The following is a 26,615-nucleotide window of genomic DNA, read 5'->3' on the forward strand; positions in this document are numbered from 1 at the left end:
GGAAAACTCTGAGGCCTGCTGATGGGCAGGCAGGGGAGGGTGGAGTAACCATCGCTGCTTGGGCTCCCTGCTAGAGCATACATTGCTGCAAACCCCGTGGCACCTCGGGTACAGCTTGGATTAGGTTGATGTCAACTGAGTGAATAGATCTTTTTCTCCTGACTCCTTGGGCAAGTAATCAGAGTTGTCATCTCAGCCAGATCCTAGCAAAGGACCTGCCACCTTCTGAATGCTCTTTGTGGTACCCAAGTTGCCCCAGTTTTATGGAGAGGTGTCCTTGACCACTGAGCAATCCAAGGGCCTGCCTGTTGAGATAGTTTCTCTTTGAAAAGAAGTTTGCCAGCTGCTTTCCTCAGACTGAAAGGGGAGTGGATCACATGACAAAAGTAACAGGTCTACGTACAGGGTGCTGATGAAAGGCTTCACACTCTGGAGTCAAAATGTCTTCAGATCCCTTCTCTGCCTTCATGGCTTGTTGATCTTAAGCAAGTCCTTTATCTTCCCTAAACCTCAGTCTTCTAGTCTGTAAATGAGGGCTACTGGTACCTAGATCATCCAAGCCCCACTTGGGTGGTCTTTCCCCTGCCCTACTCTCCCCTGCCCTACAAAACTGGACCTGCCCCTTTAGGCTCTGAGTTTTAACCATGCAGAGATAAAAAAGGTCAGGGTAAACTTCTGGGAGAAAGGAGGATGCAGACTGAGACTGTTTGTTACCTCACAGGAGTACAAGCTGCGATGACTCGTGAGCTGAACCAAAGAGCTGCAGTTTACTAAAGTATTGTCAAGTAGCATGCTAGCTTCTTAAAATACTTCCTATTTAATCCTCAGTGAGGTATTCTTACTTTCATTCTAAAGATGAGGATACAGAGGCTCAGGATGATTGATTGCATGTCTTCATGCAGGACAACTTGGGCAAAGCAGGTGTATTCTTTAAGACTCAGTTGCAAATAAATACGGAGAAGGCAATGGCAACCCACTCCAATACTGTTGCCTGGAAAATCCCATGGACGGAGGAGCCTGGTAGGCTGCAGTCCATGGGGTCGCGAAGAGTCGGACACGACTGAGCGACTTCACTTTCACTTTTCACTTTCATGCATTGGAGAAGGAAATGGCAACCCACTCCAGTGTTCTTGCCTGGAGAATCGCAGGGACCGGGGAGCATGGTGGGCTGCCGTCTCTGGGGTTGCACAGAGTCGGACATGACTGAAGCGACGCAGCAGCAGCAAATAAATAAACTGCTATGGAGCACTGCAGGCTACAGACAATGGGGTCGCACAGAGTCGTACACAATTGAAGCAACTTAGCACACATGCACGCCAAGTGGAAAGGGATGTCATACAAGACTTTAAATGCTTCTAAAACAACAAGAAGGAACAGGGAGCTGGTTCTAGAAAAGGCCTCCAGGAATAATTCCAGGACAAACCCACAGAACTGACCAGCCTGGGGAGTTTCTCCCTTTGCTTCACTTGGAAAGATGGAGAATCTGTAAGTACTGGCTCCAGACCTATGCCAGATCTGCAAGAAAAAAGAAAAAAAAAAAGATGCTCCAAATTTTGACTCTGGTTCCACAGCTGATACTGTTGCAAAAAAGGCTGACTTGGAGCCTTTGGCCTTCTTATTTCCACCTCCCAAATCTCACCCAATTGTTTATGGATTGCTGCTGCTAAGTCACTTCAGTCATGTCCAACTCTGTGCGACCCCACAGACGGCAGCCCACCAGGCTCCCCCGTCCCTGGGATTCTCCAGGCAAGAACACTGGAGTTGGTTGCCATTTCCTTCTCCAATGCATGAAAGTGAAAAGTGAAAGTGAAGTCGCTCAGTCGTGTCTGACTCTTCGCGACCCCATGAACTGCAGCCCACCAGGCTCCTCCGTCCAGGGGATTTTCCAGGCAAGAGTACTGGAGTGGGGTGCCATTGCCTTAGGAAAACCATATTCACAGAGTTCTAGCTGCAAGGGAGTCTGGGAAATGTAGTTTTTCTCACAGTGCCAGAAGGCATGCTAGGAGGAAGCAAGGGATGTTGAGTATCAAGCCACCACTTCCATAACCCTTCCTGCCAATGCAGAGCTTGTGCATGGAATTACTCTGCTCAGGGCCTGCTCCTGTTCACATACCATTAACTTGAAGAGGGTGGTGTGTGTGTGTGTGTGTGCCTGACATAGGTTTTAATGGATACTTCACTAGAGCCCTCATTTCATGGAGCTCCTATTCCAGAAGAAGGCATTCATGGGAAACTCCAGGAAGGCGTTCCAGTGCCAGGAGGCAAGAATATTCTCGTCTTTCTCTTTTGAAAATCTTTTATATGTGTGTATTTATTTTTGGCTGTGCTGTGTCTTGGTTGCTTTGCACAGGCTTTCTCTAGTTGTGGTAAGCGGGGACTACTGTTCGTTGTGGTGCATGGACTCCTCAGTGCGGTGGCTTCTCCTTTTCCAGTTTGCAGGCTCTAGAGCAAGGACTCAGTAGCTGGGGCACACAGGCTTAGGTGCTCCATAGCACGTGGAATCTTCCCAGACCAGGAGTGGAACCCATGTCCCCTGCATTAGCAGGCGAAATCATATCCACTGCACCACCAGGGAACTCCTCAGTTCTCTCTCTTTTAAAGAGCTTTAAGTTATAATACACATACTGCATAATTCATCCATTTAAACTGGACACTTCAATGGTTTTTAGTATATTCACAGAGTTGTGTAACCACCATGATCTTTTTTTTTTAAACCATTATCTATTCTAAAATATCTTCGTCACACTAAAAGCAGACACTCCCCATTTCCCACTCCCAATCTCCAGCTCTAAGCAACCACTAATCAACTTTCATTTCCATATATTTGCCTATTCTGGATATTTCATATAAATAGGATCATACAATATGCCATCTTTGTGACTGGTTTCTTTCATTTAATATAATGTTTTTATTGTTCACCTTGTCATGCATTAATACTTCATTCATTTTTATAGGTGAAGAATATCTCATTGTAGGAATAAACCACATTTTGTTTATTCATTCAATTGATGGACATTTGGTTTCCTTTTTTTTTTTTAATTGAAGTACAGTGGATTTGTGGATTGTTTCCACTTTTTAGTTATTGTAACTAAAGCTGTTATGAACATTCATATACAAGTTTCTGTATGAACATGTTTTCAAATCTTTCCAGTGTATATATCCATATTAGAAATTTGAGTCATGCTGTAACTGTTTACATTTTTGAAGAACCACCAAATTATTTTCCACAGTGGCTGTACCATTTTGCATTCCCACCAGCAATGTTAAGTGTTCCTATTTCTCTGTATTATCATCAACACGTCTTTTTATCATATTTTTAAAAAATTATAACTATTCTAACGGGTGTGAAGTAGTATCATGGTTTTGATTTGCATTTCTCTAATGACTTATAATGTTGAGTTTTCTGTTGTTGAGCATTTTTTATATGGTTATTTTCCATTTATATACCTTCTTTGAAGAAGTGTCTGTTCCTATCATTTGCCCATTTTTTGATTGGATTATTTACCTTTCATTAGTGTTTTCCTTTGTCTATTTTTCCCCAAACATTAAGCTTTTTATTTTGTATTGGGGTAGAGCTAATTAGCAATGTTGTGGCAGTTTCAGGTGAACGGCAAAGGGATTCAGCCACACACATACATGTACCCATTTTCCCCCAAACCCTCACCCATCCAGGCTGGCAGGTGACACTGAGCAGAGTTCCATGTGCTAGACAATAGGTCTTTGTTGGTTCTCCATTTAAAATATAGCAGTGTGTACATGACCTTCCCAAAGTCCCTGACTATCCTTTCCCCCTGGCAATCATAAGTTTGTTTCCTAAGTCTGTGAGTCTCTTTCTGTTTTGTGAGTAAGTTCATTTGTATCACTTCTTTTTAGATTCCACATATGAGGGATGTCATGATACTTCTCCTTCTTGACTTACTTCACTCAATGTGATACTCTTTAGGCCCACCCATGTTGCTACAAATTATTTGCTCTTATTATTGACTTGTAACATTCAGAAAACGAAGATCATGGCATCCGGTCCCATCACTTCATGGGAAATAGATGGGGAAACAGTGGAAACAGTGTCAGACTTTATTTTTCTGGGCTCCAAAATCACTGCAAATGGTGACTGCAGCCATGAAATTAAAAGACGCTTACTCCTTGGAAGGAAAGTTATGACCAACCTAGATAGCATATTCAAAAGCAGAGACAGTACTTTGCCAACAAAGGTTCGTCTAGTCAAGGCTATGGTTTTTCCATTGGTCATGTATGGATGTGAGAGTTGGACTGTGAAGAAGGCTGAACGCCGAAGAATTGATGCTTTTGAAGTGTGGTGTTGGAGAAGACTCTTGAGAGTCCCTTGGACTGCAAGGAGATCCAACCAGTCCATTCTGAAGGAGATCAGCCCTGGGAATTCTTTGGAAGGAATGATGCTAAAGCTGAAACTCCAGTACTTTGGCCACCTCACGCGAAGAGTTGACTCCTTGGAAAAGACTCTGATGCTGGGAGGTATTGGGGGCAAGAGGAGAAGGGGACGACAGAGGATGAGATGTCTGGACTGCATCACTGACTCGATGGATGTGAGTCTGAGTGAACTCCGGGAGTTGGTGATAGACAGGGAGGCCTGGTGTGCTGTGATTCATGGGGTCGCAAAGAGTTGGACACGACTGAGCGACTGATCTGATCTGATCTGATCTGAAGGGTTGTTTATATTTCTGGATTCAAGTTCCTTACCATATAAATGATTTGAAAAATTTTTTTTACCTTTCTGTGAGTTGTCTTTTCACGTTTTTGTTTTTTTAAACATCCTATATCAACTGGATAACAGTATCAGGACTGCTCATTTTAAAAAAATTATTTCTTTATATTTGGTTGCTGGGTCTTCATTGCTGCAGGCCAGCTTTCTCTACTTGGGGTGAGCAGGGGCTACTCTCCATTGAGGTGCATGGGTTTCTCATTTTGCTGGCTTCTCTTATTGTGGAGCACAGGCTTTATGGCTTTAGTAGTGGCCACGGGCTTCGTGTCTCCACGAAATGTGCTGATCCCCGGATCAGCAATATCTATCCCCTGCATTTGCTGGTGAATTCTTATCCGCTGTACCACAGGGAAGTCTTCACTTTTTTTTTATAAGAAAACTTAGTTTACTGAAATATGACTGCAATATAGAAAAGATGGCTAATGAACTAGATTGCAAGATATTAATACTCTACACTTTTCATGTTCTTCTTTTAAAAAATAATTTATTGGGGTGAAAGTCACATAACATAAAATTAACCATTTTAAAATGAACAATTCACTGCTAGAGCCTGGTGGGCTACAGTCCATGGGGTTGCAGAGTCGGACATAACTGGGCGACGAAGCATGGCCCTGGACATTCAGAACATTATACCACCGCCACCTGTATTTAATTCCAAAACGCTTCCATAACTCCCAAGTAAAATCCCTTACCCATTAAGCAATTTCTCTTCATTCTCTCTTCCCCTCAACCCCTGACAATGTCCAATCTGCCATCTCTATGGATTTATCTATTCTAAACATTGTATAAATGGAATCATATAATATGTGGGCTCTTTTTTTGGACTGCACTGGGTCTTCATCGTGGTGTGCAGTCTGTCTGTAGCTGCAGCGTGTGGGTTTAGTAGCCCCACAGTATGTGGGATCTTGGTTACCCAACGAGGGACAGAACCCACATCTACTGCATTGGAAGGTGGACTGACTTTCTGCATTTGATTTCTTTCACTTAGCATAGTGTTTTGGAGGTTCCTGCACATTGTATTCTATTCTATTGCATGAAACTGAAAGTGTTAGTTGCTCAGTCCTGTCCAACTCTGCGACCCCATGGACTGTAGCCCACCAGGTTCTCTGTCCATAGATTCTCCAGGCAAGAATACTGGAGTGGGTTGCCATTTCCTTCTCCAGGGATATTCCCAACCCAGGGATCTAAACCAGGTCTCCTGCATTGCAGGTAGATTCTTTACCATCTGAGCCACCAGGGAATTTGTTTATCCATTCATCTATTGACGGACATTTAGACTCTCTACCTTTTGGCTATCGTGAACAGTGCCACTAAGAACATACAAGTATTGTAGATGTACTTGTTTGAATACCTGAATATGTGTCATATCCACAGATGTACTTGTTTGAACAACTGAATACTTGTTTGTATTCAGTTCTTTTGGTAAATGTCTAGAAGTGGGATTCCTGGGTCATATGGTAATTCTTTCACTTTTTGAGGAATCACCAATCCATTTTCCACAACAGTTGAACCATTTTGTAGCCTTACCAACAATGGATGAGTGTTCTGATTTTTCTACATCTTTCTCAGCACTTATTTTCCTTTTTTTTTAATTATAGACATCCTAGCCTTTTCATTTCTTGATGGAATTCTTGGAAGCACAAAAGTTTTCAGTTTTATAAAGTTTAACTTACCTGTTGTATTATTCCTGATCTGAGAGGAAAAGTAAGAAGGCTTTCATTATTATATGCGATGTTGGCCACTTGCCTTTTTTTAAATTCAGATTCTTTTTATTTACTTATTTGGCTGTGTCAGGTCTTAGCTGTGGCACGCAGGATCTTTGTCGCAGCTTGTGGGACCTACTTAGTCCCCTGACCAGGAATAGAACCTGGTCCCTCTGCTTTGGGAGCACAGAGTCTTAGCCACTGGACCACGAGGGAAGTCCTGGCCACTTGCTTTATGTAGACATTCTTTGTAGGGATGAGGAAGTTCCCTATTCCTAGTTGAGCGAGTGTTTTTATCATGAAAGAGTGTTGGATTTTGTCAAGTGTGTTTCCTGCATCTATTGAGATGATCGTGTGGTTTTTGTCTTTTATTCTACTGACACAGTGTATTCCATTGATTAATTTTTGGATGTCAAACCACTTCTGGTATAATTTTTACTTGGTCCTGGTGTATAATCTTTCTTTGGTGATGTTGGATTATATTTGCTTATATTATGTTGTGGGTTTTTGCATATATATCCATAAGAGATATTTGTCTATAGTTATCTTGTAAGGTCTTTGGTTTTGGTATCAGAGTAATACTGGCTTCATAGAATGAGTTGGGAGTTGTTCTCTTATATTTTCTAGCGGATTTTGTCAAGAACTGGTGTTCTTTGACTGTTTGAAGGAATGTGGGTCATATCCACAGGAAAGAGCTAGGGCTCTGGGACCCTGGCAGAGGCGGCTGAATCTGGCACACAGATCTGTTCTGATTGGCGAGCACATTATTTTAAGACAATTGAACCAACTTAAAAAAAAAAAAAAACCTAGAGATTTCACAGAAGAATCCTGATTTTCGGATTCTCTAGAGGAGTTAGAACCTTTGGCAGCAGTGGCCTGTAATTATGCTGAGTCATGATGCACGGCCCAGGCTCACTTGTTTGCCTCAGTCCCCACCTTTCCTTGTTAATCCTGACACCAAGGCTGAGTGTCAGGTACCACTTGTACCCTACTCTCCTTGGACCACTTTTTGTTAAGCGTATGGCCACTGTAGGCATTTGAGTGGATGCTACCTGGTGTACCCTTGCTGGATCTTTGTTTATTTATCAAGTGGGCACATGAATAATTCTTAGCTTGGGACATTTTGAGGAAGATTAAAATGAGATGATTTAAAAAAAATTTTTTTTTTCACTGATCTGGGTCTTCATTGCTACTCAAGGACTTTCTCATTGTGGTGGCTTCTCTTGTTGCAGAGAACAGGTCCTAGGGCACCCAAGCTCAGTAGTTGTGGGGCACAGGCTTAGTTGCCCTCCCTTGACATGTGAGATCTTCCCGGATCAAGGATGAAACACATGTACCCTGCATTGGCAGGTGGATTCCCAACCACTGGACCACCAGTGAAAGTGAAAATCTCCTAGTCATGTCTGATTCTTTGTGACCCCATGGACTATACAGTCCATGGAATTCTCCAGGCCAGAATACTGGAGTGGGTAGCCTTTCCCTTCTCCAGGGCGTCTTCCCAACCCAGGGATCGAACCCAGGTCTCCCACATTGCAGGCAATTCTTTACCAGCTGAGCCACAGGGGAAGTCCAAGAATACTGGAGTGGGTAGCCTATCCGTTCTCCAGCGGATCTTCCGACTCAGGAATTGAACCAAGGTCTCTTGCATTGCAGGCAGATTCTTTACCAACTGAGATATCAGACCACCAGGGAAATCCTTAAATGAGATGATTATAGAGAGGTTTAGCATACAGAAGGTACTCAATAGATTTAACCTTTGCTTTTTGCTGGCTGCACAGTATTCTGTTGAATGTATGTACAATTCTTCTAATGGTGGGCACATAGGGGAACATCAGTTTTTCTCTGACACAAGGCTGGATAGGATATCTGTGTATATGGTAAGCATAAGATGGTTAAGAGTATATTATCACTACTGGATTTGAATCCCGGCTGTGTGACCTCTTTCTGTCTCCTGTCCTCTTGGAATGGCGAGATGAGGGGATAAGTAGGATGAACCTAAGATGTCATTTGAAGATATATCTACAGAGCCTCTTAGTGAGAGTGCAAAAACTGGCTTAAAACATTCAAAAAACTATGATCACAGTATCCAGTCCCATCACTTCATGGCAAATAGAGGGGTAAACAATGAAAACAGTGACAGACTTTATTTTCTTGAGCTCCAAAGTCACTGCGGACAATGACTGCAGCCATGAAATTAAGACACTTGCTCCTTAGAAGAAAAGCTATGGCAAACCTAGACACCGTATGAAAAAGCATAGACATTATTCTGCCAATAAAGATGCATATGGTCAAAGCAATGGTTTTTCCAGTGGTCATGTACAGTTGTGAGAGTTGAACCATAAAACAAGCTGAGCACTGAAGAAGTGATGCTTTCGAATTGGAGAGAACTCTTGAGAGTCCCCTGTACTGCAAGGAGATCAAACCAGTCAATTTTAAAGGAAGTCCACCCTGAATATTCATTGGAAGGACTGATGCTGAAGCTCCAATACTTTGGCCACCTGATGCAAAGAGCTGATTCATTGGAAAAGACCCTGATGCTGGGAAAGATTGAAGGCATGAGGAGAAGGGGGCAGCGGAGGAAAAGATGGTTGCATAGTATCACTGACTCAACAGACATGAGTTTGAGCAAACTCCAGGAGATAGTGGAAAACGGAGAAGCATGGTGAGCTACAGTCCATGGGGTTGCAAACAGTTGGACATGACTTAGTGATTGAACAACAACAGCTACTGTTTTGTCCGCAGAAGGGGTGGAAGGTCACAGGTGGGTGCAGGGGTAGATGTAAGTGTCTCGAGGCCCCTTCTGCAAATGTGAGAGCTGATGCGCCCTATCTCAGAATCTCCCCGCCCTAGGGTGTGAAGCCAAAGCCCAACTTGTTGCATCTGACTGACAACTGGGCTGTCCAGGGAGATGAGATAAGTGGGTGTCAGGCAGGAGGAGGCAGGTGTCAACCACAGAGCAGGGGGAGGTGAGCACGCCTGTGGACTGGGTTGAGCTCCCCACCCTCAACCCTGTTGAAGTCACAGAGTTGCTTAACCTTCTGAAGCAATGATGGTCCCAGACTCCCCCATATCTTGACCTGGACTCCTGACCTGGTGCCCCTCAAAATTATCCATACAGCAGAGCTCCAGAACCCAGGCACTGAGCCAGCCAGGAGCTCAGCTGACTGTCCTCAAGGCTGGAGGTGGCGGTGGTTATGGATTGGAGAAGTTTTTGAGGTTTTCAAAGAGGAAGTGAGGCTTCTGCTTGTGGTTCTGCTGTGTTTCTCTTTTTACTGCATGAGCCAGCCCAACACTCCTGGCTCTACGTTGCTTCCCAAACCTCTTAATGATTGTTGTTCAGTTGCTCAGTCGTGTCTGACATTTTGCAACCCCATGGACTGCAGCACGCCAGGCTTCCCTGTCCTTCACTGTCTCCTGGAGCTTGCTCAAACTCATATCCATTGGTGGGTGATGCCATCCAACCATCACATCCTCTGTCATCCCCTTCTCTTCCTACCTTCAATCTTTCCCTGCATCAGGGTCTTTTCCAATGAGTCGACTCTCCACATTAGGTGGCCAAAGTATTGGAGCTTCAGCTTCAGCATCAGTCCTTCCAGTGAATATTCAGGATTGATTTCACTTAGAGTTGACTGGTTTGATCTCCTTGCTTTCCAAAGGACTCTGAAGAGTCTTCTCCAACACCACATTTCGAAAGCATCATTTCTTTGGTGCTCAGCCTTCTTTATGGTTCAACTCTCACATCTGTACATGACTACTGGAAAAACCATAACTTTGACTAGGTAGACCTTTGTCAGCAAAGTAATGTCTCTGTTTTTCATATGCTGTCTACGTTGGTCATAGCTTTTCTTCCAAGGAGCAAGGGTCTTTTAATTTCATGGCTGCAGTCACCATCGGCAGTGATTTTGGAGTCCAAGAAAATAAAATCTGTCACTGTTTTCATTGTTTTGCCATGAAGTGATGGAACCAGATGCCATGACCTTCGTTTTTTGAATGTTGAGTTTTAAGTCAGCTTTTTCACTCTCCTCATTCACTCTCATCAAGCGACTCTTTAGTTCCTCTTTGCTTTCTGCCATAAGGGTGGTGTCATCTGCATATCTGAGGTTATTGGTATTTCTCCTGGCAATCTTGATTCCAGCTTGTGCTTCATCCAGCCCAGCATTTAGCATGAGGTACTCTGCATATAAGTTAAATAAGCAGGGTGACAATATACAGCGTTGACATACTCCTTTCCCAATTTGGAACCAGTGCATTGTTCCATGTCCAGTTATAATTGTTGCTTCTTGACCTGCATACAGATTTCTCAGGAGGCAGGTAAGGTAGTCTGGTATTCCCATCTCTTGAAGAATTTTCCACAGTTGGTCATGATCCACAAAGTCAAAGGCTTTCAGTTCAGTTCAGTGCAGTCACTCAGTAATGTCTGACTCTTTGTGACCCCATGGACTGCAGCACGCCAGACTTCCCTGTCCACCACCAACTCCCAGAGCCTGCTCAAACTCATGTCCATTGGGTCAAAGGCTTTAGCATAGTCAATAAAGCATAAGTAGATGTTTTTCTGGAATTCTCTTGCTTTTTCTATGATCCAACAGATGCTGGCAATTTGATCTCTTGGTCCTCTGCCTTTTCTAAATCCAGCTTGTACATCTGGGAGTTCTCGGCTCATGTACTATTGAACCTAGCTTGGAGAATTTTGAGCATGACTTTGCTAGCATGTGAAATGCGTGCAATTGTGAGGTACTTTCAACATTCTTTGGCATTGCCTTTCTTTGGGATTGGAATGAAAACTGACCTTTTCCAGTCCTGTGGCCACTGCTGAGTTTTCCAAATGTGCTGGCATAATGAGTGCAGCACTTTCACAGCATCATCTTTTAGGATTTGAAATGGCTCAACTGGAATTCCATCACCTCCACTAGCTTTGGCCCACTTGATTTCCCACTCCAGGTTTTCTGGCTATAGGTGAGTGATCACACCATCATGGTTATCTGGGACTTATTTTTGCTGACTGTATAGAGCTTCTCCGTCTTTGGCTGCAAAGAGTATAATCAATCTGATTTCGGTATTGACCATCTGGTAATGTCCATGTGTAGAGTTGTCTCTTGTGTTGTTGGAAGAGGGTGTTTGCTATGACCAGTCCCAAACCTCTTAATGATAATAAACCTTTTTTTAAAAAATTCTTTATTTATTTGGCTGTGTAAGGGTCTTAGTTGTAGCATGTGAGATCTTCCGTTGCAGCGTGAGGGCTTCTCTCCAGCTGTGGCCCTCAAGCTCCAGGACAGGCAGGCTCAGGGTGGGGCTTAGTTTCCCCAAGGCATATGGGATCTTAGTTCCTGGATGAGGGATTGAACCTGCGTCCCCTGCATTGGAAGGCAGATTCTTAACCACTGGACCACCAGAGAAGTCCTGACGATAAGTCTTGAGAGTTGCATACAACTCATTATTTCAGCAACATCCCGCAAGCCTTCTGGTAAGCGGACTGTAAATTCTAAGCTCTGGGTCATGTTCCTATGGGATATATTCCCAGCAACTGGTTCAATGCCTGACACACAGTTGACAATCAACAAATATGTGCATGAATAGGTGAGTGAATGAATGGCAGATTCTCAGGGCACTTGCAGGGTGCCAGCTGCTAACTCTACAGCTCATTTGCCTAGTACTTGACTTGGGCCTCCATCCATCCATTTTTCTGAAGAGCTTTGGCCGCTGAAGGGAATCCAGACCCTACTGTGCTACATCTGTAGCCCTTTTATCTCGTCACAGGCGCCCCTCTAGCAATTCTTCCCTCAGCTCTCCTTCCCCTCTGGGACATTGCAGCTCCATGTTGGGTCATGCAGTCTTGGGCCAGTCACTTTCTTTCTCTGAGTTTCAATTTTCTTGTCTATAAAACAGAATATAATAGCATCCAGGGTCATCGTGTTGATGGAGTTAGACCAAGCATGTCGAAGTGCTTTGCAGGGTTCCTGGCACATGGTGAGGGCTTGAATGCCAGAAGCTATTATTGCTGTGCTGTGCGGACTGGTGTGGGGGCAAGACTGCTTTGGAGGAGAGCAGCGGTCTCCAACCAGGGGTTAATGAACAAAGCAATAAAACTGAATGTAATTCATCTCTCCAAGTGTGCTGCCTAAATTCTGGTCTTCCAAAGGGAGCCAGGAACATTCATCATCAGCTTTTAGGAAACTGATTTGCAGATACTTGCCTAACGAGGCAAAGATTGATGTACAATATTAACAGTAATCCACATTTGTCAAGCGCTTGCATGGGGCCAGGCACTGTCCTCAGGGCTTTACATGAATTATCTTGAGGAATCACTGAAAGAACCCTAGGAGGCAAACGCTCTTATTATCTGCACTTGACAGATGGAGAAAGAGGCAGAGAGGTTAAGTGACTTGCCATAAGGTCACAGAGCTGGGATGAAATCCAGCAGAGGTAACATTCTTTAAAAAATATCTACGCGGTGCTTCCCTGGTGGCTCAGTGGTGAAGAATCTGCCTACCTGTGCAGACGACGCGGGTTAGATCCCTGATCTGGGAAGAGCCCACTTGCCTCAGATCAGCTAAGCCCATGTGCCACAACTATCAAGCCTGTGCTCGAAAGCCTGGCAGCTGCAGCTACTGAGCCCACGTGCTGCAACTGTGGATGCACCCTAGAGCCCATGCTCTGCAAAAAAGAGGGGCCACTGCAATGAGAAACCCTCATATTGCAACTACAAAGTAGTCCCCGCTCACCTCAACTAGAGAAAAGCCCCCACAGCAATGAAGACCCAACACAGCCAGAAATAAATAAAATGATAAATACATACATGTATATTTCTCCAATTCTTTTCTGTTATAGGTTAGTACAAGATATTGAATACAGTTCCCTCTCAGATCAGATCAGTCGCTCAGTTGTATCCGACTCTTTGCGACCCCATGAATCGCAGCACGCCAGGCCTCCGTGTCCATCACCAACTCCCAGAGTTCACTGAGTCTCAACGTCCATTGAGTCAGTGATGCCATCCAGCCATCTCATCCTCTGTCTACTATATAGTAAATTATTTTACTATATATTTTATACATATATAACTAGGGATGTGTTCATCTATTTTATACATAGGGATGTGTATCTTTTAATCCTACACTCCTAATATAGCCCTCCCCCTCCTCTTCCCCCTTTTCTAACCATAAGTTTGTCTTCTATGTCTGTGAGTCTGTTTTTGTTTTGTAAATAAGTTCATTTGGATTATTTTTCAATTGCACATTTAAGTGATAATCATATAATAACTATCTTTCTGTGCCTGACAGTTAATATTCTAAAACATTGTGCATATTACCTCTGTATGGACATACTGTCCAGTCTTGTGTGGCACAGGGAAAAAATGGAGCCCACCACCCGACTCCAGTACTCCTGCCTGGAAAATCCCACGGACGGAGGAGCCTGGTAGGCTGCAGTCCATGGGGTCACTAAGAGTCGGACACAACTGAGCGACTTCACTTTCACTTTTCACTTTCATGCATTGGAGAAGGAAATGGCAACCCACTCCACTGTTCTTGCCTGGAGAATCCCAGGGACGGGGGAGCCTGGTGGGCTGCAGTCTATGGGGTCACACAGAGTCGGACACGACTGAAGTGACTTAGCAGCAACAAAGAAATGCTACATATTATGTCCACCAGAGGGCACGCATGCACTTCTCTGCAGTAGAATACTATACAGTCAGGAAAAGACAGGAGGCAGATGGTGTGCATGTTCTGGCATGAAATGATGGCCACAGTAGACTGTCAATAGAAAAAGTTACAGAATAGTGTTATCATATCATCTATTAATATTCATGTATAAAAACAAAATTTAGAAGTTCATTTATTGTTTGTAGATTCATGGATAGATGTCTGGAAAGATTAACATCAAACAAATCACACTGACCTCCAGGAAACTGGGAAGGAGGGAGCTTCCATTTTTTTCTTTATATTCCCTGCTGCTTGAATCGCTGACCATTCATCTGTATTATCTTGTAATTCACAGAAAGATGAAGAAAGTAAGTGCACAGTGGACCAGAGGTTTGAGGATCCACGTCCACCCCTCCAGCTCTTCTGGTCCAGATGCTTATTCTTTTCTGAGGCCCCCTGGTGTCTTCTGCTCATCCCTGAAGGCCCCTTAACCCTACCTTCCCTCCACAATCACTTCCCAAGCCCTATCTGGTCTTAAAGGACTTGCTTGGCCTGGGTCTCTCCTCTGGGTCCAGGCACTGGTGTGGTTTTTTTCCCCAGTTAGGAGGCCAAGATCCTACCCCTGTGCTACCCCCGCCCCGGGGGATGTGGGACATGGTGACCTCACAGTTAAGCCAGTGACACCATAGTGGACCTGGAGGCTGATGAGGCAAAGGACCTGGCAGGTAGAGGCCATTTCCAATGGAAACTTGAAGGACTGTGTCCTCCTCCCAGGACACTCCTAGCCAGTCCTTTCAGGGGTGGGAGACCTGAAAGTCTCCACAACCATTTTGGTTCCTAACCAAGAGGTTGTACAGACTTCTCTGTGAGTTGGGAGCAGAGTGTGATGCCAGGAGGAGGGAGTGGAGTTGGCAGATGGAAGACAAAGGTGTATGTGAATCCTCCTGGGAGATGGGGGGCACTCCCGTGGGCAATCAGTGAACTTCTTGCTCCCCTTGATTGCAGCACAGCTGGAGGGGAGGCAGGCTGTGACCTGGGAGGCTGGGAGGGCTGTAGCTTTTGGCAGGGGTAGAGTTCTGGTCAACCAAGAGGGCAAGGAGCACCATGGGAAGGGCTCCTTTCAGCTAATCTGAAGGATGCCGGGAGGGCAACCAGGATGGGGGTAGAGGGAGGAGAGGATGGGGGGATGATCTGGGCCCTGGGAATGGCACATTTGAAAAGAGCATGAGGGACAGAAATGAAGCAGTGGGGGTGGGTTGACTCTGCCAAGAGACAGTGGAATCTGAGGGTTGGCACCAGATAGCACTTAACTATTTGCTGTGTGTCTCTGAGTGAGTTGCTTACTCTCTCTGAGCTTCTGTTCCTTCATCATGGGGATAATAAAAGATGAAATAAGAACATTTATGAAGCCCCTAGCTTCACAATAAGTGCCAATACTTTGGCCACCTGATGCAAAGAGCCAACTCACTAGAAAAAACCCTGATGATGGGAAAGATTGAGGGCCAGAAGAGAAGGGGGCAGCAGAGGATGAGATGGTTAGATAACGTCACTGACTCATTGAACATGAGTTTGAGCCAACTCTGGGAGACGGTGAAGGGCAGGGAAGCCTGGTATGTTGCAGCCCATGGGGTCGCAGAGAGTCAGGCACAACTTAGCGACAACGACAAGCACAGCGCCAGGCGTACAGTAAGCTGTCTGTAAAGGCAGCTCGTTACTCTAATCCTCGAGATAGTCCAACCTGAGCCTGACGCTTCATCTATTCTGGGCACGTAGAGTGCAGAATTCATGGTTGTACACTACAGAAACCATTTCTGGAGGATTTAAGGAGAGGAAGAAGTCCCTTGGTGGTCCAGTGGTTAGGACTCTGTGCTTTCACTGCCGAGGGCCCAGGTTTCCACAGTTCAGCAAAGAAACAACAATAGAGGCAGAGAAGAAATTCCCTTAAAAGATGCTGGAGGAGCGCAGAGAAGTTCTGGGAAGGCTACAGAGCCAGGCTTGGAGAACAGGCTGGATCAAGAGAGGCTGGACAGCCCAGAGAGGACTGTGTGACCTGCCTGAACCCCTTTCTTTGAAAATCTGCTCTCTTGGAAGCTGACATAGCACCATCCACAGAGTGGGCTCCGTCAACCTGCCACCTCCAGACCACCGGCTTCTGATCACAGTCTGGATGGGTCCATGTGGTCAGTCTGGTCCATGGCACGTGCCTGCAGCATGTGTTTGGGTGGGGAGGTCGAAATTCAGCCTGTTGCCTTTCCGGCTTTTATAGTAGAATGTGCCTTCTGCCTCCTTCCAGCCTCTAGTGAGAGAAAGTTCCAGATGCTGGGCATCCAAAACACCTGGGAAATGTCTACATGGGAAATGAGAATAAGTAGAGAGTGGTCCCTGTCCTTGAGATACAGACATGTAGGGGTCAGTTATGCAGGTAAACGATGGTGACAGGAAGTGGTGGGGGCCATAGTGCAAATGAGTACCGGCCAGGGGCCAAGCTGGCAGAATAATAGGTCCCCTTGCTCACATGGAGAGTTCGAGGCGTCCCTGTGCCTTCCATGACAGCTGGTGGCATGGCCGGATGGCGCCTGAGGCTTGGGCTGCTGCACTGGGCCAGGCACTGTGGATACACCAACCAGGGGCAGAATTTGTGTGAGGGCGGGGGAGACGAATCCTTTTCAGCTCTTGGCAGTGATGAAGTTGCTCAGCTGGAAAAGCTGTTTCTGGCCTAAGGGGCCTCCCTTTTCGATATCTAGTCATGCTTCATAGGCATTGTGCCATGTCTCTGACTTATCTCTCACCCAGTGGGGGCCTCAGCATTCTATCTAAATTGGAGAAAATGTTCCCAGGACAGAGAAATCAGAGGCGGGATAAGGAGGAGGAAGATGTACTTGCTACCTCCAGGGCCTTTGCTGTGCAAGATCAGATTCCTGCTCACCCCCCTGCTGCTCTGTTTCCTCCTACGCTGCCTGCTTTTGTCTCTGCCTGTTCCTGTCCCTGCCACTGCCATTGCTGTCTTCCCTGCCAACCGCCCGTCCCTGTCTCAGCTGGGTCCCCTTCCCCAAAGGACCCCAGCTCCAGCCTTTGAGCCCTGCTCTGTCCCCCTCCTGCTGAGCCCTTGGGGTTCCCTGAGAGCCACAGCTAAGGCTCTTCTATCTGCCCCCATCATCATGGGGGGTGGGGGATGGAAGAGCCATCATCCCCCACACTCCATCATCCCCCACACTGAAATTCCGGTAGCCCCAGTTTCCTGTGGCCCCAAACTCCTGCAGCGTGGTCTCAGGTAGGTAAAGGCTGGTGGGCGGCTCGCCCGTGTCTCAGGTCCCAGAGGGCCCCCTGCCTGCCTGCCAGCCCCCCTCTTCCTATTTGTGGCAACTTCAAATGTAGCGCTTTCCTGTCACCTCTCACACCCACCGGGGCCTTAGACACAGGCAGAGGCTGGCTGCCCGCCTGCCCAGCGGCTTCCTTCCCCAGCCAGAGAGGACTTCTGCAGAGGCAGGTGAAGAGCCCCGCATGGACCGCGCCTCCTCCTGGGGTGTTTGGAGACCTGGGGCGCGGTGGGGAGGAGTCAGGGGAGAGGGAGAAGAAACCGGGTTTCAGAGGAATGAGACAGCCATGCAAGGGTGCCAGGCTCTGAGGGGCACCAGGGTTACGGAGGGAAGAGGGGGAAGGGAGGAGAAGGAGGGGAGCCTTGGGGCTGTGCGACCCTCAGTGAAGTGATTGGCAGAGAAGGGAGGTGCTAACTGAGCAGACAGCTGTCACCGAGCAGCTTCCTGTCAGGCTAGTCAGGACCGGGGGACCCTGTGCCCACTTGCTCAGACCAGCCCAGATGAGGAAGCTGAGCCTGGGCAGTCTGAGTGGCAGGACACTGGGGCTTCCTCAGCTGACCCCCAAAGCTGGTAGGTGAGCTAGGATGTAGGTGGGGAGCTTGTGGTTGATAGAGTCGTGGAGACATGAGCCCCTCCCAGCATGGAAGAGAGCAGCCTCTCAATTCCCTGTGGCCCCGAGGACATCTGGAATATTTCCTCAGATCTTAAGCTCACTTGAAGTATCTCCATGAGGACTTCTCTCGCTCCTGTCTTCCCCGGGGTGGGGGTCAGGCCAGTTCTACCCTCTGCCTCTGACTGGCAAGTCTCCATTCACTCCTCTTTTTGCCCCTGCTTGAGGGTGTGGTTGGCTTCTAAATGTCGGCACCGAGAGGGTCCTTTCATGTCAGCCAGTCCAACCCTCCCATTTTGCAGATAGATAAACTGAGGCCAGGAGAGGCAGTGACTGGCTCAAGGTCACACAGTGATTTCCTGGGAGAGCCGGCCCTGGAAGTCAGGCTCCTGTTTGGAGGACCTTCACTGCTCACCTGTGACTGACCTATCTTCCCAGGAGGTGGCAGGGGCATGAAGGGGGAGCCCGCTCCAGAGCTGGGTTGTTGCCACAAGACCAAGCCCCCAGGGAGCACAGGGGATTCTCTGTCCCCCAACTTGGACTCCCAACTCTGCCAAGATGGCCAGGTAATGTGAGGTCCCGGTCCTATCTCCGAGCCCAGGATGCTTCTGGAAGGAGGGGAGGTTAGGAAGAACTGGGTTGGGGGGGTGCTGGTGTGGAAATCTGAAGGGGCCTGGATTCTCCTGGTCCTGAGCACCTCTACCCTAGCACCTCACAGGAAAGCGCCCTTGGAGGTGCCAGAGACCCTCTCCCATGCCCCAGGGCCAGACTGGGACATGCAGAGCTGAGTGTCACAGGGGCCTGGGCCTTGGAGGAGGCTCAGGACCCTCCTGTGGGGTGCACAGTCTTCCATGAGGGGTTTTTCTCTTAAGTTCACCTCGGATCCATTGAGAACACGGTAGATAGTCTGAGACAGAGTGGGATGAGGGTGGTGAGAAAGGATGGGTAGGAGGGAAGAACAGGGCAGGGTGGGGGGTTCTGGGGCAGGGGGAGGGCAGCCCTGGGGGTGGACGTGTAAGCCCCTTGGAAAGGAAATGTGGATGAGGGAAGGGGAAGCCCTCTGACTGATGGACATGGCAGAGTTGAGTATGTGTGCATGTCGGGGGCGGGTCTTAGCTTCTCCTTCCCCTTTGAAAATGAATCTAGGGGTGGGGCCATCTCAGGGGACTCCCAGTCCCTACCCTCCAAGCCCCTTCCCTCTGCCTCCCAGGTCTTCCCAGCCTTCAAGCCACATCCAGACACACTGGATCCTCATGGCCAGTCCTGGGCCAGCTGGCTGTGCCCATGGCCACTGGCACCGGCCAAGTCTGCCCTGCTGGCCTGCCCCCAGGGCCTGGACCTATACCTGTGTGCCCTGCAGTCGGCAACCCTGGCAACAGCCCCGCGGGGTCTCAGAGAGGATGCTTTGAGCGCACGTAAGCCCGGGGGCAAGGGGCGCACCCGGTGGAGGTGGGACGTGGGGGCAGGTATAGTTAGGTTTGAGGAGGAGAGACGGAGCAGCCCAGTGTCACTGCTGAGGACGGAGCCTCAAGTTTATGCTACTTCCACATTTTGATCCGGAGCTCTGGCATGGGCACGTGTGGAACGCTCAGATGGTGACATCTGAGCAGTGGTTTTTCTCAGGCATGGGTGTGGGATCTGGTGGAGGTGTAGCCAAAGTCCCGGGCGTTGCGGGTGGGTGCTCTGCCTAGAACACTTGAGCTAGAGGGGCCTGTGTTATAAGGCAGGAAGCTTGCTTGGGAGGCAGGGAGTCGGGGGGTGGAGTCTTGGTTCTGCCCCTTCTAGCTCTATGACCTCGAGTACACCACAGAAGCCAGTTTCTGCTTTCACAAAAGGACCATCTCACTACACCTCTGTGATTATTGCTTACAGTACACCGTTTCCTTATGCAACTCAACCTGGAGGGCAGGGACCATGCTGCTGTGTCCAGCATGGAGTAAAGCAGCCCAGTAAAGTTGGTTAAGTGAATCAGTGAGGATTCAAGCAGACAAGCTACTTTTGAATATCGACACACATTTAGTATTTTACTTGACATCACTCCTCGTTGAACTCCTACCTCACTGGCTGTTGCACCTCACTCTCCCTTGTGATCTCTCCTTGACTTCCCTTCCTGAGTCTTCCCACGCTCCAGAATTCAGTCCAGGGCTACCTTCTTGTCCCTCGCCTCATCCCTTCTCCTCCTTCTCTCCTCTCCTATCCTTCCCCTCTCCTCTTCTGTTCTCTTTAGCAGTTTGTTGAAACTTCCTGCGATACTAGAAAGGTTCTACAATTGTGCTATCTGACACCTGAGCCTTTTAAATGTGGCTAGTAGAAGTGAGGAGCTGATTTTTTTTGGGGGGTACTTAAAGGTGTACGATGGCTACCATTCTGGATACAGCAGATCTAGGGCCATCCTTTATGTGATCTCATTTGGGCCCATGGCACCCAAATTTCTGTCTCCAGCTCAGGCCACTCCTTTAATCTCTAAACCAATTCATCCAACTGGCTTCCGACTTCTCTACCTACATGTCTAACAGGCTTCTTGAATCCTTTTTGCTCCCTGAAATGGTTACACACTGCACAAATGCCAGCCTTTTTATCGGCAAGGGTGATGGCAGACCAGGAAAGCCCAGAGAAAGGAGCTGCCATGCAGGCTAGAGTCCTCTCCCAGCTCGGAGCCGGGAAGGTTAGGTGCAGAGCTGACCTTGACTCCAGGCTGGGTGGCCCTCACCATCTTCCTTTTTCTGCTCAGGGCACCTGCCACCAAGGCTGCCTGCCGGCTTCTTCAGTGACGAGAAACTCCCAGCCAAGTGTCCTCTGAGCAGGGACAAGATGGGAAGCCAGACAGAAAGAGCTGGCGAGGGGGCCCCCTGCCCATCCTTCTCTCCTCCCAACAGCTCTTCCCCAAATTCTTGGCAAAATAAGAAGAGTCCCTTGGCTTTCTGCTCCTGCCCCCCAACCCCACCCAACTCCAAAGAACTCTCCTCCCACTTCTGCCCATTCTATCCTGCCTACCCATTTTTCCTGCCCGCTCCTTACCTGGTCACATATGGGAGCCTACCTTCAGTGCCGTGTGCCCCCCGCTTCAAGCTGCCCCAAGACACCCCCTATGCCACCAAGGCTGTGCCCAGCTTGCTGATTAATGTCAATGAGTCCGAGCACCCCAGCACCTGGGAGGAGACCCTGCACTCCTACCCAGGGGCCTGTCAAGACTCCGGCCAAACCCAACCCTCCCAGAGCCAGAATCCGGGCCCTGCCGCTGCCAGGACCTACTCCATGGGGCCAGAGCGGGCTGGCAGGGCGGCTGCAGGAAAGCGGGCCCCACTGGGCTCCCAGGCTGGCTCTGCAGCACTGCCTTACCCGCTGAAGAAAGAGAATGGCAAAATCCTGTACGAGTGCAACGTGTGCAGTAAGAGCTTCGGGCAGCTCTCCAACCTCAAGGTATCTGCCTCCGGGCCCCCAAGGTTCCCACTGGGCATCCTTCGATGACCCTTTCCCATCCTGCTTCAAGAATCAAGGACCTGGGGCAGAGGGAACTCCAGTGCAGCCTCTAGGGTCTGTGACCTTGGCTGCTTCATTTGGCCCTGCAGTTTCGTATCTGTAGAGTGGAGTCCTCTCCACACCAAAGACTGTCCATGAGATCATCTCATTTCAGCTAAAAATAGAGAATCCGAGGAAAGACGTTCCCAAGGTTACCTTGATTTAAGGGTGCAGCCAGGTCTCCATCTGAGTCTCTCAATATGTAGGGCAAAGCCCTTTCTTTAAGAGTCATCCTCTCTGATTCCCTGGTAATCCTCCTCTTGTTTATTTATTTAAAGGTCAGGTCCGGGAACAGGTGAATTTTAGTGAATCTAGACCTGACAACCAGCCTTTTTCAACTGGGATCCACAACAGCAGTGTGCTGTAGGCGTCATTATAGGCATCGTCCAGCAGGGGGCGACCATGGACATATCTCTGTATCAGCCAAGCTCTGACGTTAGGGGCAAGTTGACACCTGCTGAAATAGAGGAAAATTTACTGGTTGTTGGAGAACAGACCTTCTGCATCCTCTAGGGCATGAGTTCTTAAACGTTAATGAGCCTCAAACCACTTGGAGAGCTGGCCCCAGCCCTCGGCCCGCCCTAAGCCCCAGCCCCAGAGATTTCAGTTCAGCTGGTCTGCGGGTGGGGCCTGAGAGTCTGCCTTTCTAACACCGTCCCAGGTGATGCTGATGCTGCTGGTCTGTGGACCACACTTTGAGAAGCACTGCACAAGATATATATCTAGGGGGTACACGTGGGGTACCCCTTACCTGGCCTGCTGACCACGGCCATCTCCATCTTCCCTCCAGCAGGGCAGCAGAGAGCGTGAGGGGAGCCTGGGGGATGGTAGATTGGCCTTCAGGGAGGTGATACGGAGGCAGGGGGATTGAAAGGCCTTGATGCCGAAAGGGGGTCCTGCGGGGATGCGGGTAGAGATTTGAAGAGGATCCCTGGCCCTGACGGGGGGGCTCTGGGCGGTTGACAGCATTTCTCCCACACCTGGCTCAGGTCCATCTGCGTGTGCACAGTGGGGAGCGCCCATTCCAGTGTGCCCTGTGCCAGAAGAGCTTCACCCAGCTCGCCCACCTGCAGAAGCACCACCTGGTGCATACTGGGGAGCGGCCCCACGAGTGCCCGGTGAGACCCTCCACCCCCTCCCCTGTCCTCCTGCAGGCTGGGGAGGAGTTCTAGGCCCCTGGGGGATGGCACCTGTGGCCTCCATTCCTTCACTGTCCTGAGCAGATGGAGCTAGGGCAGGAGGCAAAGGTTGCGGGGAGGAGGTGGGGTGGAAAGGGAAGGGCCAGGGTGTGCTATTGGAGGACACTCCCTGGGCCTGGCGATGTATGTCTGGGGGTGGAGAAGAATGAAGCTGGAGGTCCTGGGGAGCAGACACCCATTGGTGACTTTCCAGCATAGTCGGAGGAGTTAATGCTAGCGTGTGTGCAGTCTATAAACACTACTGATAACATCAGCTCAGTGTTAGCTCCCTCCCTCTTCGAGCTTCACCATGTCTCCAGAGAGATCGGAAGGGCCAGAACTCTTTCCCTGTTTTACAGAGGCAGAAACGAAAGCAGCATGATGGTGACAGTCTAGGCTACCTGGGTTCAAATCTTAGCTCTGCCTCCAATTTGCTGTGTGAGCTTTGGCTACTGGCCTCACTCCTCTAAGCCTCTGCATGTTCCCTGTTAATACAGAAGTAGTGCTTAGTCCCGATTTTCCAGTCCTGAAGACCACATAAGACCGACTCCTGGCATGCGGCAGCTCCCAGTAAATGTTAACTGCGTGCACAGAAGCTGCAGCCCCACGCTTAAGGGTTCTATGTGATTATGTCATTCAGTCCTCCATGGCTACAAGATTACGTATTAATAGTCTCATGTCAGCCATCAAGAGTGCAAGGCTCAGAAAGGGGAGGTCTCCTGTACAAGGTCATGCAGGGAGTAGAAGAACCAGGATACTAACCCAGTCTGCCTGGCTCCAATGTGCCAGATACTGTGGTCCCAGGGAGGAATCATGGGGGAAAGCTTCCAGGCCTGCATCACAGGGAGGTGGTGGTGTTGGGGGGTTGTCTTCAAGATGGGGAGTGGGGAGCAGAGATCCTGGGTGACCCAGGCAGGCAGAGCTGATACCAGTGCCCATTCCCATCAGATGTGTCACAAGCGCTTCAGCAGCTCCAGCAACCTGAAGACCCACCTGCGCCTGCACTCGGGGGCCCGGCCTTTCCAGTGCAGTGTCTGCCCAAGTCGCTTCACCCAGCTCGTTCACCTGAAGCTGCACCTTCGTCTGCACGCCCCACGGCCCTGCGGTCTGGCTCACACCCACCTGCCCCTGGCATCTCTCACCTACCTTGCCCGCTGGCACCAGGGGGCCCTAGATATTCTGGCAGCGCCATCAGAGAGGCAGATGGACCGGGACATGGACAAGGTCAAGGTGTCCTCAGCATCCCAGGGCAAGTAAGGGCCTGAGCCATGGGGCCAGGACTGCCCTAGGGAGGGGACAAGGGCAGAGCAATGAAAGGATTTTCTCTACGATGAATTGAGGCCTCCTGAGCTTCAGTAGTGCAGGGGGAGGTCAGAGTGTATTTGCCAGACTTCACGTCCCACTCCACCTGGCAGGTCATGGGACACAGCCAGGAAGAGACTATGCTGCCCACCGTGTGTGTGTGTGTGTGTGTTGGGGGGTGCCTGCAGCCATCTACCTCTGGCTGGATTTGAGTTCCACCCTCTGTTTGGGACCTATCTGGGACCAGGCCCTCTATCTCAGCTAGCTGATGGACAGTCCAGCCTTCCAGGTCTCTGCAGGGTGCAGACTGTGGTGCTGTGGTGCCAGGCACAGGGCACTCTTTTCTGAACCAGCACAGGCCCAGATATCTGTCTGCTGCTTCCTGCAACCTCCTTGTCTCCCAGTTCCTAGAGGCCACTGCGCCCCCTCAGCTGGTACTCCCTGCCATGGTCAGCTGGGACATGGTCATCTCCCTCTGTACATGCCAGGATCTGAGCCTCCTGTGGGAGAGGCAGGAACACAGGGATGTCAGGGTCCACTCATGACCCAGAAGCAAGATGTCCCCCTGTCTGTCAAGGACCAGTTATCCCAGAGGACAAAGAGCGAAGGGGGTACCAAGCTTGGGGAAGGGGTAGAGGCCCTACAAGGACTACAGGTAGGGAAGAACTGGCAGAGAGAGCCTGGGAACTAGGGCCCTCCTGATGGTCTTTCTCCCTGGAGTCCCAGAGGACCCCCTTAAGTGTGCAAAGTGTGCCCTCTCCCAGAGAGAGCAGTAGCATTAGATGGGAAAGGGTACTGCCCTTTGGGGGTATAGGAAGTCCAGATTATAATCACAACAGTAGCTATTATTAAGTAATAATTTGTTGTTGTTCAGTCGCTAAGTCATGTCTGACTTTGCAACCCCATGGCCTGCAGCACACCAAGCTTCTCTATCCTTCACTATCTCCTGGAGTTTGCTCAAGTTCACGTCCATTAAGTCAGTGATGCTATCTAACCATCTCATCCTTTGTCATCCCCTTCTCCTCTTGCCCTCCGTCTTTCCCAGCATTAGGGGTTTTTCCCCCAATGAGTCAGCTCTTTACATCATGTGATCAAAGTATTGGAGTTTCAGCTTCAGCATCAGTCCTTCCAGTGAATATTCAGGGTTAATTTCCTATAGGATTGACTGACTTGATTTTCCAGTCCAAGGGACTCTCAAGAGTCTTCTCCAGCATTATAATTCAAAAGCGTCAATTCTTTGGTGCTCAGCCTGCTTTATGGTCTAACTCTCACATCCTACATGACTACTGGAAAAACCATAGCTTTGATTATACAGACCTTTATTGGCAAAGTAATGTGTCTGCTTTTTAATACACTTTCTAGGTTTGTCATAGCTTTCCTTCCAAGGAGCTAGCATCTTTTAATTTCATGACTGCAGTCACCATCAGCAGCGATTTTGCGTGCGTGCTAAGTCTCTTCAGTCGTGTCCGACTCTTTGTGACCTTATGGACTGTAGCCCGCCAGGCTCCTCTGTCCATGGGATTCTCCAGGCAAGAATACTGGAATGGGTCCCCATTTCCTCCTCCAGGGGATCTTCCCAACCCAAGGATCTTATTTCTCCTGCATTGACAGGTGGGTGCTTTACCGCTAGTGCCATCTGGGAAGCCCAACAGTGATTTTGGAGCCCAAGAAAAGAAAATCTGTCACTGCTTCCATTTTTTCCCCCTTCTGTTTGCCACGAAATCATGCCATGAAGATCATGGATGCCATGATATTAGTTTTTTGAATATTAAGTTCTAAGCCAGTTTTTTAATTATTAAATAATTATTATTGGGCTTCCCTGGTGCCTCAGATGGTAAAGAATCTGCCTGCGATGTGGGAAACCCAGGTTCGAAGATCCCCTGGAGAAGGGAATGGCAAATCACTCCAGTATTCTTGCCTGGAAAACTCCATGGACAGAGGAGCCTGGCAGTCTACGGTCATAATATTAATAGCCGGCCAGCTTCCAGCAGGGGGCATACCTGTGGATTTCAGATTGGCTTCCCCACCAGGGTACTGGACGAGATTTTCGCTGTGCGCTAGGGTCTCCAGGACCCAGAGAGACAGCGTACTCTCATTGGGCACTCTCATCAGCAGGGTGAGGGCAGGGTTGGCGTCGGTACCCACCAATAATCACGGTCTAGGTTCCCAACCCACTCGATCAAGCGTTTGGCCCCGCCCAGCAAGCCAACCACTCAGCTAGGCAACCCCCAAGACCACGCCTATTCCCGCCCCTGGTTCCGCCCTTGCATTCTAGCCCCTCCTCCGCGGGGGGGCGCGCGGGAAAGACCCTGGGCTTGGTCTACCCTCCCAGTCCTGTTTTCCCGCCCACCTTGTGCAGGCCCAGCTTGACATCTTCCAGCACCTTGACCAGTGGGTCCCCTGGCGCTTCCGGAGGTCTAAAGACGTATCGCGCCCAGGGCCAGCAGCGGCGTCCCCGGGAGCCGGGCAGGGGTGCGGGGAAGGAAGGTCTGGGGGAGAGGGGAAGGCCGGGGTGGAGAGCACCCCTGCAGAGCGCACCCCCTAGCCCTGGGTCTTGGGCAGTATGTGGATCGGTCCCACTCCCCCGCCCACACGGACTTCGGGCCGGGCGCTG

General features: G+C 49.0%; 1 protein-coding gene and 1 long non-coding RNA gene across 5 annotated transcripts; one reads left to right on the plus strand and one right to left on the minus strand.

Moving 5' to 3' along the window:
- Positions 1 to 1,321: 1,321 nt before the first annotated feature.
- LOC132343610 (uncharacterized) lies at positions 1,322 to 14,696 on the minus strand. The gene is made up of 2 exons (XR_009492529.1): positions 14,332 to 14,696; positions 1,322 to 1,515 (listed from the first exon to the last, which is right to left on the minus strand). It is a non-coding gene; the product is annotated as an uncharacterized lncRNA (long non-coding RNA).
- A 73-nt stretch (positions 14,697 to 14,769) lies between these two features.
- ZNF683 (zinc finger protein 683) lies at positions 14,770 to 26,590 on the plus strand. Of its 4 annotated transcripts, none has more exons than XM_059879612.1 (6): positions 14,770 to 14,800; positions 18,441 to 18,568; positions 19,213 to 19,417; positions 20,734 to 21,422; positions 22,511 to 22,639; positions 23,648 to 26,590. In XM_059879612.1, the coding sequence occupies exons 2-6, from the start codon at positions 18,455 to 18,457 to the stop codon at positions 23,954 to 23,956; spliced, it is 1,446 nt and encodes a 481-aa protein (XP_059735595.1). In that variant the 5' UTR covers positions 14,770 to 14,800; positions 18,441 to 18,454; the 3' UTR covers positions 23,957 to 26,590. The 4 variants fall into 4 exon arrangements, with proteins under 4 accessions (XP_059735595.1, XP_024838274.1, XP_024838264.1 ...); XM_024982506.2 differs by lacking the exon at positions 14,770 to 14,800 and adding an exon at positions 14,813 to 15,005; XM_024982496.2 differs by lacking the exon at positions 14,770 to 14,800 and adding an exon at positions 17,470 to 17,962.
- The last annotated feature ends 25 nt before the right edge of the window (positions 26,591 to 26,615 follow it).

The sequence above is a fragment of the Bos taurus genome, chromosome 2, assembly GCF_002263795.3.
Source record: "Bos taurus isolate L1 Dominette 01449 registration number 42190680 breed Hereford chromosome 2, ARS-UCD2.0, whole genome shotgun sequence".
NCBI lineage: Eukaryota > Metazoa > Chordata > Mammalia > Artiodactyla > Bovidae > Bos > Bos taurus.

Bases quoted from the DNA above. Each gene is read 5' to 3' on its own strand.
- ZNF683 (XM_024982496.2), top strand. From the start codon at position 17,893: ATGAGGAAGCTGAGCCTGGGCAGTCTGAGTGGCAGGACACTGGGGCTT. The intron at 21,423-22,510 runs GTATCTGCCTCC...CACCTGGCTCAG, and splicing joins GGCAGCTCTCCAACCTCAAG to GTCCATCTGCGTGTGCACAG. The intron at 22,640-23,647 runs GTGAGACCCTCC...CATTCCCATCAG, and splicing joins AGCGGCCCCACGAGTGCCCG to ATGTGTCACAAGCGCTTCAG.